The sequence below is a fragment of the Eurytemora carolleeae genome, unplaced genomic scaffold (assembly GCF_000591075.1).
Source record: "Eurytemora carolleeae unplaced genomic scaffold, Eaff_2.0 scaffold694, whole genome shotgun sequence".
Classification (NCBI taxonomy): Eukaryota; Metazoa; Arthropoda; class Copepoda; order Calanoida; family Temoridae; genus Eurytemora; species Eurytemora carolleeae.
The window spans coordinates 30,080-48,406 of NW_019396582.1; the positions used below are offsets into that span (position 1 = coordinate 30,080).

The following is an 18,327-nucleotide window of genomic DNA, read 5'->3' on the forward strand; positions in this document are numbered from 1 at the left end:
GAATCAGACATGGCCATGGTCACTGGAAAATGAAAACTGCAATATTAATTGATCAGTGAGAGTCCCACATTTTCATGTATTCAATTCAGATATTACTTACCACACATCTTACCACACATGAATCCAATCCACAAGCATTTTCTTCTCTTCATGTTAAAATCTCATTTTTATTTATAATAGTTTATTTTACTATAATACCATAACAGTTTACAAAGTAATTAAAAAATATAATAAATACATAAATACAGTATTTTAACTTGAAAAAACTATGAATTCAAAAATAATTTTTAAATTTAAAAAACATTTAATCTTGAAAATGATTTTTGAATTCATATTGGAAAGGTAACTTTTTACAACAGTGTTCAATTAAAAAGATTAATAAGTGTAAAGATGGAGATTCATTGGTGAAAGTAAATTTATTAGTGCGCTCCCCATTGCGTTGCTTTTAATCTTTTTATCTAGAATTCTGATAAATTAGCTTAACTAGTATATTGTAAACACAACAATACAAGTATATTGAAGAACCGTTTCCAGGCATAAAACCATTAAATTATTCATTTAACGCAATTAAAGTTTACACATTATCTACAGCAGTAATTGCATATATATTGAATACAGTACCGGCCTTTACGAATATTTAGAAAACTTACCAATTCTAATATTCGTAAATTTATAGAACAGACAAAAACTTATTTTCTAAGAAAAATTATGCGAAAATGTAAGTTTTTGTTCGTCTTAATTTTAATTGACATAATTAAAATTTTACTAAACATAATTCAAACTTAAAATAATATCATAATTAATTTCTATTAATTGTTGATATTATCTCAGGATTGGACAGACGACACGACAAGATATTAAGAAATTATTTTTAAATTTAATTTCTTTAAAAGTAAAAAAATGATAGATTAGGAAGATAAGAAGAGTGAGATTCAGAACTAAGGTACTTATGAGCTACTGAGCTGCAAGGCTACTGAGCTACTTTGCTTCTGTGCCACCCATGGATGCCAAGTTGCTTTCTGATAGCTAAGCTGCTGACCTCTGCTGAATAGCAAATATACAATATTGCATAAAACTACTGAGCTAGTTTAACTGCTAAGCTATTAAGCTACTGGGCTATACCTAAGTGGAAGGAAAGAAGATTTGAAAAGTAAAGAATTGATGAATTTGACTAGTTTGGCACATCTGGGAGGAATTTGGATTCCTTTTTGAGCATTTAAAGGTGATAACAACAGATTATTTAGAAAATAATCGTTCATTTAATAAACGAAAATCAACATAAAAAATACTAAGGATGAGGCTAAAATATCTATCATAATTATAAAGAAAAAGATAAAATTAGTAATAAATGATTTTGCAGTTTCATCTTTCAATATTTTTTATCTGTTTACGTTTATTTAATTTACAATATAATTATACTTAACGAACAGAATTGAAGCAGGTTTGATTAAATAATCTTAGGGCAATGATAAAAATTAGATTCATTCAAAATAATTCATTTATCATTATGGAACAGAAGCACATACTGCTTGGGGAAGGGTGCAAAGACTGATAAATGCAGAAATATGTCAAATTTAATTCAAATTAAACAATAATTCAATTATTTTATGTTTTAATATTTTTGAGCATTCATTTCCCAAGACATTGCTGCATCCGCTTTATACAATGGAATAACCTCCTACTGATAAAGTATCACAGATTATTTGAACTCTTTTTTCCAGAAACCTGATTTATCAAATAGTTTGGTTCGAAATTATTTGTCCCACAGTTTTCTGGATTAGCTGCGAGGAAACTTACAGATCTCTGGAGATCTGAAGGTTTTTGCACAAATTTAAAAAATGAGAAAATTTATTATTTTTGAAAATGAAATGACTAATCTGAGCCGTACACTGTAGGAGTTTTGAAAAATAATGAAACTTTTTTCATTTTTAATTTGGCATTATTTTTCCTGAAGGTATTTTCGAGGCAGCTAGAAAAAAGATAACCCTAATTTAAAAAGTAATTAGCTTAACTTTTCATAGCTGACAAATAAGATAATTAAGTCATTGTGACTTAAAAATGTCCTTTTTTGTGAGCAAAGACAGGGTTTGTAAAGGCTGCGATGAGTGAGGTATCTCCGTAGTAGCTCCTGTGCCTGAGGCAGAGGAAGGCGGATAGGAAGCATGAGATGATGAGGATTCCCAGCAGGATTATCAAGGTTGCAGCAAAGGCAGGGGTAGACATACAGATATAACCCTGAGTTAGAAACTGAGTTAAAAATAAATTTGACTAAGATTATCTTTAAAAAAAGGGAAATATTTTTAGACAATGTTTAAGGTTTCAAAATACCTGTTCCTCATGGTAAGACTGAGCAACTGAAGGATAGACATCAACTACAGTATCGTTGTTTCCCTCCTTGATGTCAAAGGTGAGGTCGCCGCTGGATACAACGTGGATAACCTTCTGAACTCCGATATCTTCCATCTCCTCGACTTCGGTCTCTCCGTCGTCCCTCTTCACTCGGAAGTTAGGACTGTAAGGAATATCTCTCTTTGTTCTGGTAGGTCCGCTGTATGAGGACTGGGGAGGTGCTACTGGAGCTCCGTAGGTCTCGCTGGAGGAAGCATAGCTTGATTGTGTGGTGTAAGCTACATCGTTGCATTGGTCTGGGCACTGGTACCGACAGATCTGGATGGTGCACTGGAAGTGAACCTCCATGGAATCAGGGAACTTGAAGGCCTGGAAGTGAGCATAAGAGAGGACGGAAGCGCTGGCACCGAAATTCTTAATCTTGGTGAACTTGGACATGAGCTTTGGTCGAGTGACACATCCCTTTTGGTCAACGAGCTGAATAGGGGCACGCTTACCGTCATGAGCCATGCAGTTGCGTACCAGCATATCAAACTTCTGTTCATCGTCTTTGATTGCAAGAACCATTGTCATGGTTTGACCGATCTTGACAAGCCCGCTGACCTCGCTAGCCCAGGGTCCCTTTCCAACCTGGATCTGCATCCAGCAACCAACATTGTCTCCAGCAAAGTCAGCTCGGACAACATCCAACATGTCGACGGGGAAGGGCCTGCACAGAAAAATAGTCATTCATATTAAATCAAGTCAATTTATAAATCATTCATAAAATCCCGCCGCCAGTAAAACTATTTGCAAACTAAATATTTAGCATACCTGAATGTAACAGATTTCTCGTACTGGTCGTGCCACGTGCATCGGAGTTTTCTTGCCTGGTCCCAGACCTCTTGAACCTGAGGGTCATATTGGACCACGATGGTATTTTCAAAGTAGGTTCCGGATCCAGAATCAGCTCCGTATCCGTAAAGTCCGTTCTCTGAAAATATGCAGAGTTATGACCAGTGGAAATCCTTTTTTTTCAAGCGCGGTAACCTTTCCCGTAAGAGCGTGCAGTGCGTGCGTATCATTGGATCCATGACATTTAACTCTTTCAAACTGCATTATTACGTAACCTTCAACTTATCCAACAATGACATATTAAAATGGTTCAAAATTGTCAAATTTCTACTTTCTGGAAAATTGCAAAATATTGTGCTTTGTAGAGCTTGTATTTAATATATTTTGTGGTTAAAAGGGGAGGAGCTGGCTCATGATTTGTCATCTAGCGCGACGGACGGGTTTTCACTAAATATATCGACCAAAAAGAGGGAAGGAAAAACGATAGGTGTTTACCTGTGTTTCCAGTAGTTCCACAGGAGTTAATTGCAACATCAAACTGAGCATCACTTCGTCCTACTCCAGCTGGAAGATGGACACAGTTGACATCACTGTAGAAGCCCTTGCTGAAGATGATTCCGTAGAACGGTTTGTCGAACTTGATTGAAACCTTCATGAGGTTCTTCTCGCATTGCACGTCAAGGCTGATAATTTTGGGCATGTCGGGCTGAGCCTGAGGCCAGGCCTCGTCACTCTTAGTTGGCTGGACATAGGTTGGTGCATTGTTAGTTGGTTTGGCTACTGGAGCATAGGTTTGCTTCTGAGGAATAGGAGCAGGAGCAGGTTTATATGCAGGTTTGGGCCTGTAAGAGGGTTTAGGAGGAGCAGGTCTTGGCTGGTAAGCGGGCTTGGGAGGAGCATAAGTAGGCTTAGGCTTGTACTGAGGCTTCTTCTGTGGAGGAGGAGGAGGTCTCTGAGGTTTGTTGTATTGAGGTTTGGGAGCTGAGGCAGCTGGTCCCTGGTATTGAGGCTTTGGCGGAGGAGGCCTGGGTTTGTATTGAGGAGGGTTCTGAGGAGGGTTGTAGGGCTGCTGAGGTGCAGGTCGGGGAGCATTGTAAGCAGGCTTAGGTGGAGACGGACGGCGTGGGGGAGGTGGTCTGTTATAGGCAGGTTTGGGTCCAGCAGGGATAACGATGGATCCAGGTCTTACTGGAACTGGGAGAGGGACTGGGATAGGTCCTGCAGCTTGGGGTTGGTAGTTGGTAACAGGAGGAGCTTGGGGTGCTCCATAGTCATCGATTGGAGAAGCCTGAGGAGCTCCGTAGCTGTCTCCGGCGGGAGCCTGAGGGGCACTGTAGCTGTCAGCACTCGGAGCTCCGTATGTATCTCCAGCTGGGGCCTGAATAGGAGCTGGAGCAGGAACATGAGCATGGTCGTGGTCGTGTGAGTGTCCACCGCCATCTCTCTCCTCGGCAAATACTGTTTGTGAGAATTGGCTTTCTTCTGCTAGCTGATCCTCGGCAAAGTCATCATCAATCCTATCTTCTGCAACTGAGACTGTTTCATCTCCACTCACAGGAATACCTTCGACTACTGCAACCTGCTCGCTTTCCTCGCATGTACCCTAAAAAAAGAGATAAAAATCAAAACCATTCTTGTTGCATTTCATAAAAAATTAATCCATTTTGCAATTTTGATAAATTTTTCTATAATAAGAACTGATTGATTTTTAATTCACAACCACAAACAAAGTTCAATTATAATTAATTTATAATAAAACAGGCGGAACTGAATTAACCTTGCGAAGAGTATAATTAGAAATTAATGATTAATCAAAACATTTTATTTTTCAACGTGTACACTGAAAAAATTTAGTAATATTTGAACTAATCAACCAGAAAATACTCTAAATAAAGTTTATTCAATCGTGAAAATTTCTATAAATAAAATCTTTTAAAAGCGGCCATGTTATGTTTTTATATTTCATAAAGATGCAATGAACCATTGAACCACAATATACTAAACAGAGAAGCAGAGAGGGGGGGGAGGAGTTGAAAGAAAGTAAAGGGGGGGAGGGGGGAGCATAGGAAAAATTCTTAATAATTTCTTTAGTTAGAATGCTTTAGAATATACTAGACTTCGATTTGTACCGTTTGATAAGGATATGGACTGGATAAGGTATAAGAATGAAGGATATGGGTTGGATAAGGTATAAGAATGAAGGATATGGGTTGGATATGGTATAAGAATGAAGGATATGGGTTGGATATGGTATAAGGATGAAGAATATGGTTTGGATAAGGTATAAGGATGAAGAATATGGGTTGGATAAGGTATAAGAATGAAGGATATGGGTTGGATAAGGTATAAGAATGAAGGATATGGGTTGGATAAGGAATAAGAATGAAGGATATGGGTTGGATATGGTATAAGGATGAAGAATATGGGTTGCATATGGTATAAGGATGAAGAATATGGGTTGAAAATGGTATAAGGATGAAGGATATGGGTTGGATATGGTATACGGATGAAGGATATGGGTTGGATAAGGTATATGAATGAAGGATATGGGTTGGATATGGTATAAGGATGAAGAATATGGGTTGGATATGGTATAAGGATGAAGAATATAGGTTGGATATGGTATACGGATGAAGGATATGGGTTGGATAAGGTATAAGGATGAAGGATATGGGTTTGGATAAGGTATAAGGATGAATGATATGGGTTGGATAAGGTATAAGGATGAAGGATATGGGTTGGATATGGTATAAGGATGAAGGTATGGGTTGGATATGGTATACGGATGAAGGATCTGGGTTGGATAAGGTATAAGGATGAAGGATATGGGTTGGATAAGATATAAGGATGAAGGATATGGGTTGGATAAGGTATAAGGATGAAGGATATGGGTTTGATAAGGTATAAGGATGAAGGATATGGGTTTGGATAAGATATAAGGATGAAGGATATGGGTTGGATAAGGTATAAGGATGAAGGATATGGGTTGGATAAGGTATAAGGATGAATGATATGGGTTGGATAAGGTATAAGAATGAAGGATATGGGTTGGATAAGATATAAGGATGAATGATATGGGTTGGATAAGGTATAAGGATGAAGGATATGGGTTGGATAAGATATAAGAATGAAGGATATGGGTTGGATAAGGAATAAGAATGAAGGATATGGGGTTGGATAAGGTATAAGGATGAAAGATATGGGTTGGATAAGGTATAAGAATGAAATATATGGGTTGGATAAGGTATAAGAATGAAGGATAAGGGTTGGAATGGTTATGGTATAAGGATGAAGGATATGGGTTGGATAAGGTATAAGAATGAAGGATATCGGTTGGATAAGGTATGAGGATGAAGGATATGGGTTTGATAAGGTATAAGGATGAAGGATATGGGTTGGATAAGGTATAAGGATGAAGAATATGGGTTGGATAAGGTGTGAGGATGAAGCAAATGGGTTGAATAAGGTATAAGGATGAAGGATATGGGTTGGAAAAGGTGTAAAATTTAAGGATATGGGTTGGATAAGGTATAAGGATGAAGGATATGGGTTGGATATGGTATAAGGATGAAGGATATGGGCGGGATGAGGGATATGTATCATCATGTAGACGTGGGTATAGGTTGTAATTGATGTACTAGAGACCGGTTGCATGTTCGCAGTAAAGAATGTATGGTTGGCCTTCATGCACACACAAAATATTTGAAAACTTTCCATTTCTAAAATGCAAATATTTGAAATATTTGGAGATGTTAGGATACAGGATTACAGAGGGGGAGGTGTCTATATTGACAAGATGTGTTAAAGATGAGTGGGAGGAATGAAAGTTTACGGATGACTGAATATGAATTAATAATGGAGGTTTCTAAACCTGGTGTGGAATATGGATGAGGTAAGAATAGGATTCTACTAAGGGATGGGTTGAAGATTGAAACAAATACGATTGATGGGTCGGATAAATAATCGATGAAAAAATTCTGGATTATGGATCAATGAATTAATCTCAATGTGGGAAAGATGTAAAAATAAAAACAGTTTATTAAAGAATGATTTGAAAAAAATACATATATATATGAGTCATGAATGAGGAAGGAATAAATGCATGAGACATGAATGAGGTTTTGATGAAGTTTGGATGAGGCATGTATGAAGTTTGTATTATGTTTGAATGAGGCATTAATAAAGTACGGATGATGAAGGTTAAGGTTTGGATGAGGTATGAAATGAATGAGGAATGGATGAGGGGTATGGATGAACGGGAAAGTAGGTCAGGTAGATATTAGGGGTTTAAGATCTATGCAAAATATAGCAGGATATGCGGCTTCTCTATGTATACCTAAATATTATCATCAACCACCATCATCAAGAGGTGTACAGGGGGGGGGCACAATCAGGGAATGGAGGAGACTAAAACAACAATTGCGTTTCTGAACGACTTCAGAAGATTTTTTTTATATTTACTCAACTACGGAGCTTGAAAGAAATGTAATATATAAAAAGGAATTTAAAAAAATATATTTAAGTCTATAGTCAGAATAGGCATAAACCGATAACAGTTTTTGTTTAATGTTTTTTTAATCTCTCTGGCTTTATCTGAATATAAAATTTTATATCAAGAGTTAAGGTTGCACCATCTATAATGACCCCCCTCCCCTCCCCCCCCTCTCAACCCCCCTCATGCTCTGACAAGTTCCGATAAAATATTTATATTACGTTTCAATGATTATATCCCCGTCACCCCTGACAAGTTCTCTTCCAACCCCTGGGAATAATGTTGGGTATTTAGAGAATGTATGACCTTGTTAATTAAAGTCTGAACAGATCTAATTTTATCACGTAATAAAGCAAAGATAACAACCTTAGCTCCCACAAGAGAGAAATATACATGAGGAGGGGGGTAGTACTTTAAGAAGGGGAAGCTTCATATATGTAAGATTGCTTCATGCAAGAGACGGAGAGGGGGGTGGGAAAACGGAAGGATGTATTTATGTCATTTTTTGCCTCGGTAAACCCAAACCAGGATTTACTGATAGGAAATGAGTTCACTTATAATATATTAGTAAATGATCAATAATTTAAATTGTCAGAATGATAATTAGCTTTTGTAATTACTACATACTATTTATTGGCTATCCAGAGTAGAGTAGATATAATATACTTGATTATAAATATGGGGGGGGGGTTGTAAGGGAAAGTAAATTCCATCTACGGCATTCATATCCCTCGTTTCAGGGCCATCGCCCCCCCCCCCTTCCCTCTCCAGTCTGATACCCCTTATCCACTCCCCTCTAACCGTCTGGTCAGGCTGTACGGGAATGTACGGCATGGTCAGGCAGTTGGCGGCATGGGCAGGCATGGTTTGGCCTAAGCTAGGAGGTATGTAATATGTGAGTAGGCCACTAGGTCTGGCAGTTCCCCTCAGGCCAATTAAGCAAACTGCTTCAAGCCACCTTGGCCCTGAACTCCTGAAATCTGCCTGCTATATACCAGATTCTTTAAACATTCATTTTTTCTTTAGAAAAATATATTTTTATCTGTTTTAGATTTGTAATAAAGTTTTGAACCACCACCCCCCTCTCTGTTCACTCAGCACACTAACCCAATCTTCTGGCAGGTTTAGAAACCTGGGTTGGTTCCGGGAACTCTTATTTTTATCACCCTTTCACTTTCAAGCAACCCTTTCCCTTTCAAGCAACCAATTACCTTTCAAGCATCCCTTTCCCCTCTTAAACAACCCTTTCCCTTTCAAACAACCATTTCCCTTTCAATCAAAACAGTTTCCCTTTAATTCAAAAAAATTTTCCTTTCATTCAAAACGGATTCTCTTTCAAGCAACTTTTTGCATAAACCCAATCTTTTTAATTCGAACTTTTATAGTAGCATCAAAACCGTTTCTGTTTTAACCATCGCCTTTTCTTTTCATTTCAACGCTTTTCTTTTCAATCCCAACCTTTCTATTAAATCAGTTTTCCTTTCTATAACCCTTTCCCTTTCCATCAAAAACTTTTCATTTTGGTTTTATTCTTATTTCAAAATATTTAGATTTTTGATTTTTCATTCTAAGAAAAACAAAATTATTTTTGCTTTTATTTTTCCGCAGAAGACGCTCTTAAAATGTGCTCTTTTTCTTGTTAAACAATATTTTTCAATGATGAAATGCCCCCCCCCCTCAAGACTTAAGTCCTGCTCAATCTAAATTTTAAATTTCACAAATATATTAATTTAGTTAAACAATTATTAGTACTTAACAACCCGTGTATATATATCCTTAAGACAACATATATAGAAGAGAAATTAGGCTTTAGGCAAAACTTGACCAAATCAGCGCAAAGCAAATCCTTTCCCCTGCCAATATAATTTCATAATAGCGTTCATGATTTGCCTTCCTCAATCCATTTTAAAGAGGGAGAGGGAGAGGGAGGGGGGGGGGGAATTAATATCATTTAATTAAAAGATTGAAATGATATAAACCTTATTGAGGAAAGGGAAAGATAATTCGTACAGTATTAGAATAATGAATACGAGTACAACTGCAGGTAAGAAGAGGACATATATTAACCAATAAAAGATCAACTGTGAAAGGAAAAATATTAACTTTTAGTAATTAGATATAAACACTAAAAGATAAAAACTAAAGATGAGGATTTCAATAAAATAAAACTTAACTTAAAAGAAAAGAAAATCATTTAAAAAAATGTCAACTTCCAGGATATTTAACAAACAATTATTCACAAGAATATCGACCTTTAAAATAATAGGAAAAAAATATCAACAAGAATTAAATAGAAATGTATTAAATGTATATCAACTAAACAGAAAAGAGAGATTGTCAACCCCAAAGTAAATATCACAGCGCAATATCAAAAAGTTAAGTTTTATCTTTATCAACCAGAAATGACCAATTATTAACCAAAATATTTAACGTCTACTAAGATATTATATACATTTATGTAAAAACATGACTAAAAACTTGAGAGTAAATACGCGGATAAAATATCAATCAGGAATTGTTGAATGAATGGACCAAAAAAAACAAATTACTCACGTCTATAGGAGCGTGAGCCAAAGGAAATTGAAAGTTCCGAAACTGGTTTCATAGAAAGGAAAAATGCATTTTGAGGAGAGAACGGAAGGGAAAGTGAAAAACAGGACCTTCAAAAAAACCCGGTGTTATCCTCAACAAATAACGAAAAGGAAAGTAAAAAGTAAAAGTATGGAAAAACTAAAAACATGAGTATACGTATAAACTTTACTAATTTAACATTTAATACTTTTTTACAATTGTGGGGATAAAACTGAAAACCCAAATTATTAAGAAAAGACATTTTCTGAGAAGATAATATAGGATAAATAAAAAATGGCGACCAATAGATGAAAATATTTCAAGCCAAAAATTTAAGTTGGAATTTAAACACTTGGACGAATTCAGAAAGATTTTTTAGCATATAATTCTAGTTCAAATTTCGGTTTACTAATAAAAAATAAATCATTGAGAATGAATCTACCGTAACAAACTTGGCCTGTGAACTTACTTAATGTACGCAAAAATAAAACCAGTGATGCGTACATGCGTATACTTGGCTAACATAACGAATTAATAATATTTGACCCCAAGAAATGGCGCGAGTATTTTTGGTTCCCGTGTGGACGGTTCTAGGCTGGACCGGCGGGAACCAACTTTCTCCCGCCTCAGGCGAACTGGTCAACCTGGTGGAATGTAGGGAAAATTCAAACCAACTTTCACCGCCAGAATTGCTCTATCCTATACCCTTGACCCAACCAATTAAAACCTTCAAATATTCATCTAATTCCGGCAAAAATATGCTTATAATCTTAGAAGTTATAAAAACAACAAATTCTGATAAAATCAAAATGAATGAAACTACATGAGTAATTTTCTGTGTCTTTTTCAATACTAATAATGAATAACTTACCAGCGCTATCAATGCGGCGAATAATATACTTCTTAAAATCATATTAAATCTGTTAACTCCACTAATCTGAAAAAAGAATTGTTAAGAATAAAGTTTATATGCTCGTATGAAATATCATAATTTTGTTTACACAGTTCAGAAATATTTATAAAAATCTGTGAATTGTAAAAGTTTTTCCTATATTTAATCCGTTTCTTTGAATGAATGACAATGAATAAAAGAATTTATGTCTTTACTGCACGGCTAACCAGATGTCATTGAATAATGTTCTATTTTCACACACTCTCATTAACTCACACACACCCTCAACACAACTACTTAGTTAATTAATTGATAAGTACTTGTTCAACATTTCTCAACTTAGGATTCTTAGAATTTTCAGTTTTAAAGCGTATTCATTAATTTCCAATTTTTACTTTTTCTACGAATAATTTTGAACACTTTTTATGTTTATAAACACAAACAATGTATTTCATTAAAGTTTTCTGAGTAATTTCAAACTGACGGCCTTGTACTGAGTGCGAGAATTGTGCGTATTTTTCATGTTCCATTGTGTTCTTCAGTTTTGTCAGGATACGTGTCTCAGAAGCCTAATTTTGAGTAGGAACCCTGACCTTAGAGAAATAGGCCCGAATTTGGTAGGAAAAAACAAGGAAACAAGGAGAATAATATGTTTTGAAATAAATTGCTTCCGTTGTCACCCCCCCCCCCCACACACACACACATCCTGAACATTTTAAAGACATTTAATTACAGCTTGAAGATAATAAGAGAAAAGTAGTTTGTACTGCTGAGTCTACGCATTGTTAAAAACGCGTACAGCTAAAACTTGAAACATACATATGAATCTTTTGAGTACAAGTACTTTTTGTACTTTGTGACTATCTTAATAATTGTACTTTGTACTATATACTTTAAACTATAAGTGTACTGTATTGTATTCCTTAAAAGAGTTGTGTAAAAGTTGTAAAGATGTAGATATTTGATTTAATTCTGTATTAGTTTGCGAAAATGTCGTACACCATGATAAGGAGAAAACGTTAAAAGTTTGTTTGGTAATGACAAATTTTAATCGCCAACATGTCTTAAAGTTCGGACATTTATTTTGATTTGTTTTCGGTGTAAATATATACCATTAACAACATTTAACAGATGGAAAGTAACTATTTTCACTTTTTGTATTGTCTCGCCATATTTATTTCGTTAAACAATTGACGCCGGAGGAATAGAAATTTGTGAGAAAACCTTTCTTATTCATTTGCAAATTAAAGCACAAGCTTGTGGTGCAGTTGCAAGTGTCTGTAAATACAACAATAATAATCAAATAATTATTTATTTTCATTACTTATTGATATTAGAAAATGCTCAGAAGCTGGGAAATATTCACTGATTCCTTGAGCATATGTCTAGTAGTAGATGTTAGTATATGACCTTGATGGATGCGCGCCAGCGCGCCAAGAAAAATATTTCTTAACGCGCTAGCCGCGGGCAGTCAGTCAGAAATCCGTAAAGGGATTCAACCCCCCCCCCCCCTCTCCCATACCTCTTAAACACAATCTTGCAAACTTGGGGTTTCTAATATTTCCCTATGCTGAGCGTCCCTTTTCAAAGTTGACTCTACTTTATTCCCCCCCTTTTCTTTTAAAAACTATTCAAAAATAATATTGTTTAAACTTTTTAGTGTCTGTAATGTTATTTTAAATTTACGTGTTCTGTAAAATGGACAAAATAATTTGCTTTATGCCTTACAGAAATACTCAAGTTCTGCATTTAATAATTAAATGTGTTCAACGAATTAAATTATATATTTTGTTTGAAATATATATGTGTTTTATGTTCAGTATTGGAAATACTTAGTGTTTCTTATATACTATTTTGATGTTTTAGTATTTAAAATAAAGTAATATATGTCATTATCAAAAAGCAATTTGTCAGATGCAAACAAAATAAATGTTCCATATCAAGTATTGTAATATGTGATCTATATTCAGTTTTGCATTAATTTTTAATTCAGTGCAGTAAAGTACAATATGTATTCTGGGTATTATAATTAAATGTAATGTGCTCTGTTTCTAATTTGTATTGTAGGCTGCTTATTGTATAGTATTGCACTAGGTATGGTTTGTATATGGTATTGTAATATCTTAAGTTACTATTGTTAACTAACTTTTCAACCTATTTAATTCTGATTTAGAAAATTCTATGGTTTCAGTTTAATGGCAGAAAGGTTTTTTTAATTGGCTTAGTCCGATTAGACTGTGCCCAAAACAGTATAAATATATACGACGTATTTTGTGAAATTTAAATAGAGTAAGCTTTTTAAATATTGAAAACTTTAAACTTCTAATTTTTGTATATCTTTCATATATATATATATATATATATTGTTTTTACGTGTAAGGAGTTGAGTCTTTGCTACAAACTTGAATATTCCATTCCCTTTATCTTTGCAACCTGGCGAGGTAAACCTTAGATATTTCAAATTTAGATTACATGATCTAACAGAGTCTACAGTTTGAAATATCTATGGTCTACGACATTGGGTTGCAAAGCTAGAGGTATTAAAATATCAGAGTTTGTGGGGAAAACTCAATTCCTTTATCTATTATTGCAAGAATCAGAGTAAAATATTTTGTAAATAATTGTAATCAATCGCGAGNGGGGTTGACACAGGGTTATCATGTTTTATTTCTATGAAGTATAATCGTGAAGTAGGTGACTTTTTATTATACAGTTCAAATGAGCAGCAGGCCTCTGGTAGGAGGGGGGTGGGGATTAAAGACGAAAAGGACAGGAGATACTAACAAATAATTTCAACGCGATCTACTTGTAATGAAAATTATGTGAATTTTTGAGTCAAGACATTTTTCAATCAAGATAAAGAGAGAAGGCTTGAAGAGTGAAGAGTTAGGGGGGAGAGGGTAACATGCACGACATGCCCCCCCCTGATTTCAGGGAGTGGCAAATTGGGAGGGGGGGGCCGGGGGGGTTATGAGCTAAAAGGGTATTTACTTAACGTATTCTAGGGTGTTGAGCTTTGACTTAGTTTATTTAGCCTAAACCAGAGGTGTTTATAATATATAATATATATCTTTTCAATTTATTGATTTGTATATAAATATATATATATATGTATATATGTGTATACAAGTACTTAAATTCTGTGGTTTAGTATGATGAGGGTTGAAGGTGTGTTCTGCAATATTACACCCATACTCGACCATACACACCCTTTATTTACATCTATTCAACTTATTTAAATACCATTAATTTTCATCATTATTATTCCATTTCATTATCCCCAGAAATATGTGAAGAAACTCGTTTTTGTAATACATACTTTTCTTATGCTTTTATAAGATTGATATTATTCTAATCATTATTACAAAAGCTGTTATTTTTCTTAAGCTACTCAATGTAAAATTGTACATTTTTGTAAAATTTCTTAAAATTATGAAATTTCAAGTTTAAATTAGTTAATATTTTATCAAGATTAAAGGAAAATGAAAGTGTGTGTGTGTGTAGAAAGTTAGCTGAGGGCTCGTAGTTGTCCCTGAAATTCCGGGAAGTAGGGATGGAGAGGGGGGGGGGGGTCTGAAGATTCCATTTATGATAGTATCTTAGAACTTAAAATTTATAATTAATTATTATCTAAATTAAATGCCTTAACTCATTATAATTGACCCCCCTCCTCCCCCCCCACCCCTTACATTAAAAATAGCTTTTTGCCTCGCCCATTCCTTACTCAAAAAAACATATAAAAACACTGAAGAAAAACTGGGAACTTCTTAAAGGAATGAAAATAGCAACTAAGAAAAAAGTTTACCAATATTTTTAAAACTCTGTACATCTTTGAAAAAAAAAATTAAAATTTGAGACACCCTTGAACCAAACTATAAAAAATGTATTTTTATCCCAACAATAAAATAGATTTAAAAATATTTGAAAAGAATTTAAATTATTTTGAATAAAAGTAAAAGTATGAATCCTAGACTTGAGCTCCAACGAAATGGAAAGTTACACAATACCGGGTTCCCGTTTCACGCAATCTGTACGCATTCTTCACACGTACACACACACTGGAACTCTAAATATCTGATTTTAAAAAAATAACTTATACTTACATTTAGGAACTGAATGATGTGCCAAGGGAAAAACAAACTTAAAGAAGACACACACTATTCTACTAGATACTAATCCGCAATTCACATATCCTGTAAACGTCCTCTTTACTCCGTGTCTTGAACCCGACTGATCATGCCCGCCTGTGCGCCGGTGAAATCTCCCCATGCTATAGGCCTGAAGTGGTTAGTTCGGGGGAGGGGGGAATATGGCATAGAGTGGGAGTGGGGGGGGAGTGAACTTTCATTCATATTATTTGGCTGGTGAGTAGACTGCAAGGACACCTAGTGGTCCAGCCCCCCCTCCCCTCCTGCTCCTGCTGGTCACTTTATTACGTGCCTTTAATTATTCAATACTATTTTTTAAGTTTTAAACACTTATCAAATAAAATCAATTTAGAAATCGAAGTTTTTATCCTGTATGTTATCAAAAACATTGAGCTCCTTAGTTTTAATGTTCAGAAGTCAAACCTCAAGTAAAATTAGTAAAATTAGTAAAATCGATTAAAAAAAATATATATATATATATATGCTAAATAAGAAAGTTTAAATTAGTTAATTGATCAGTGTATATGTGTCTATTTGATCAGTGATTAGTAGATCCATAATATTTCAAGGTTATCCCTCCACCTCTAGTATATCTGGTAGCTCCTCTATACAGTCTTGTCCTTGAAGATCTGGGAAATTACGAAACACATTGAAATACCTCATATATGATACTTGATTTATTGCCTGTATAAATTTAATAAAAGTCATTGATTAGCTCCTCCACGCGTATCCTTGACCAAGTTGAAGAGCTAAGATGGACAAAACATGTAGAATACTTGAACCATGTTTTACATGTATTAAACTGACAAGCTTGGGAGGCCATCCTGCAAATATACAATTATTATGTACAATGTACATTGTACATATATTCAAATTCATATTAGACCTGCACATATGTGCTACAATTTATGCACAATTACAAAAATACGGTTTAATTAGTAATACAGTTGTTAACCAAACAGAGACTGAATGTTAATAATTTGAGCCGTGGCTCAAATATGGTTGGTTCCACTTAAAATTGTATTTAATTTTTCAAGATTTAAGCCGGCGCTCAATTGAAACCGGTTTTTGGGAATTTGAGACGCGGCTTAAATTCATTAAATTCGGACACAGATCAAGTTTCCTTACATCATCAACAAAAAAATAAATGTACCCTGAATGTTAAAAACCATGTTCTGATGGGTCATGTTAAAGCAAGTTTACATATTTCTCTTTCAAAAATTCCATGATGTTTGGAAGAAGTTTTATATTTTTTTCTAGATTGAATGCATGGGTTGGCCTTAAATCAGATTTCCGAAACGTCTTCTCTATATTATGATGAACATTTAACAACTCAACATCGTTCCTATACATGGACAGAGCTTGGAACTTAAGTTAAACCATTATAACTTTCCTTTCATGTTTAGGTTTTCCCCATTTCAATTAGTGCCCCTACCCTTGAACAAATAATTAATCGTTGTAGGCCAATTTTTGATATTTTAGTGGACATATCTGAGCCATGTGTTAATGTTCCTATAATTTTTTCTGGTATATTACAAACCATTATTAGTTGCAACATCTCAACTATAAGATTAAACCAAAGGAATTGAGTCTTTGATTTTCTAATCCCTATGTCTTTTGAACCCAATGTCGTATACGTTTGATCGTTCAAACAATGAATTCTGTTAAATAAAACAATATAAGTTTGAAATATCAAAGGTTTATACCATCAAGTTGCTTAGATAACTTGAGTTTTGTTGCAAAAACTAAATTCCTTTACAATTTGAAACATTTTCTCGTAATTTTATCTTAGGTTTAAATAGCGCTTAACTTTAACGTTTGAACTCGATATTTACTCGAGAATGTATTTATTCTGCAGATCTCGAAATATCGTTGAATTTTTCGCCAAATTTTCCTATTCTTCTTCATCTATATTGTTATAATAACAAGCTTTTTCACAAACTTCAAAGATTTCGTAACACATAATACTACTTTTCGGCTGGTATTTTTTACGAAGGATCAAACTTAAAAGGAAGAATTATGTAACGGACATTAAAACACTCATTATGATCCTTTAAAAATTATCATAAAGAGGAGAGTGTATGGGATTTTTACACTATCTACGATCATTACTCTAAAAATCTTCTTTACACTGTTTATGCTCACTTAGAAAACATGTTTTTATTTATCCTCTTATTTACACTAATTAAGAGCATTTAAAAAACTAGGCTTTTAGGGCGCTTCGCGCTCATCTTCTATTTCAACTTTTAATTGTGGCTTTATCTCTGAACATCTTCTCTTTGCACAGTATAAAACAAAAACAAAAAAGTTTGCGGATTTCATAATATTTTTTTGCGCATTTTCAAAATTTTTCAAAAATAAAAAACTTTTAAACACAAATTTTTAAAATTTTGATCATTCATAAACCTTCCCTGGGGTCACGTGAGGTCCCACAAAAAATTTGGGCCCGATCGGTTCAGCCTTTTTGACGTTTATTGGATACAAACAAACAGACAAACACTCAGACAAGCCAAATTTATATATAGATGATCCTTTCTATACAAATGTTATTGATGTTCCCCTTTTTGACACTTTTTATGAACCTTCATATACAATTGTTCTTAGGATGCTTTTTTTCTATATACTCTTTTTGATTCTTCTAAAAATACTCTTCTTGATATTCTTTCTTATTTCTAATTAAATATGATCTTAAATTATATTCTAAATACATAAATTTTCAGAATTTCGATATTCTAATTTCAGAACCGATACATATAAAGTTTAATTAGTGTTCTTAGAGAACCAAAACAGTATAAATATAATACGGTAAGAGGCGTACTCGGGGGGTGGGGGGCTTTGGTAGCTCAATCCCCTATTGATCGGTGAAATCTATGGTTTCCGGGATATTTTCAGGCCTTCACGTGTGCTGAGCCTCCCCATTGAAAGAAAAAAATATAGAAGCCCCACTGGACAAATTCCTGAGTACGCCCCTGAATTCAACGTCATGTTTAGGAAATCTGGATCTAGATCTAGATTAACTAATTCTAAAAACATGAATCTGA

At 34.5% G+C, this 18,327-nt stretch overlaps 1 protein-coding gene across 1 annotated transcript; it reads right to left on the reverse strand.

Annotated features, from left to right (window-relative positions):
- Positions 1-876: 876 nt before the first annotated feature.
- Positions 877-15,381, reverse strand: LOC111705876 (uncharacterized). The gene is made up of 6 exons (XM_023478574.1): positions 15,242-15,381; positions 11,118-11,183; positions 3,679-4,786; positions 3,163-3,322; positions 2,329-3,058; positions 877-2,235 (listed from the first exon to the last, which is right to left on the reverse strand). Exons 2-6 carry the CDS (start codon positions 11,157-11,159, stop codon positions 2,053-2,055), a joined length of 2,223 nt encoding a protein of 740 aa, XP_023334342.1. The 5' UTR covers positions 11,160-11,183; positions 15,242-15,381; the 3' UTR covers positions 877-2,052.
- Positions 15,382-18,327: the final 2,946 nt, after the last annotated feature.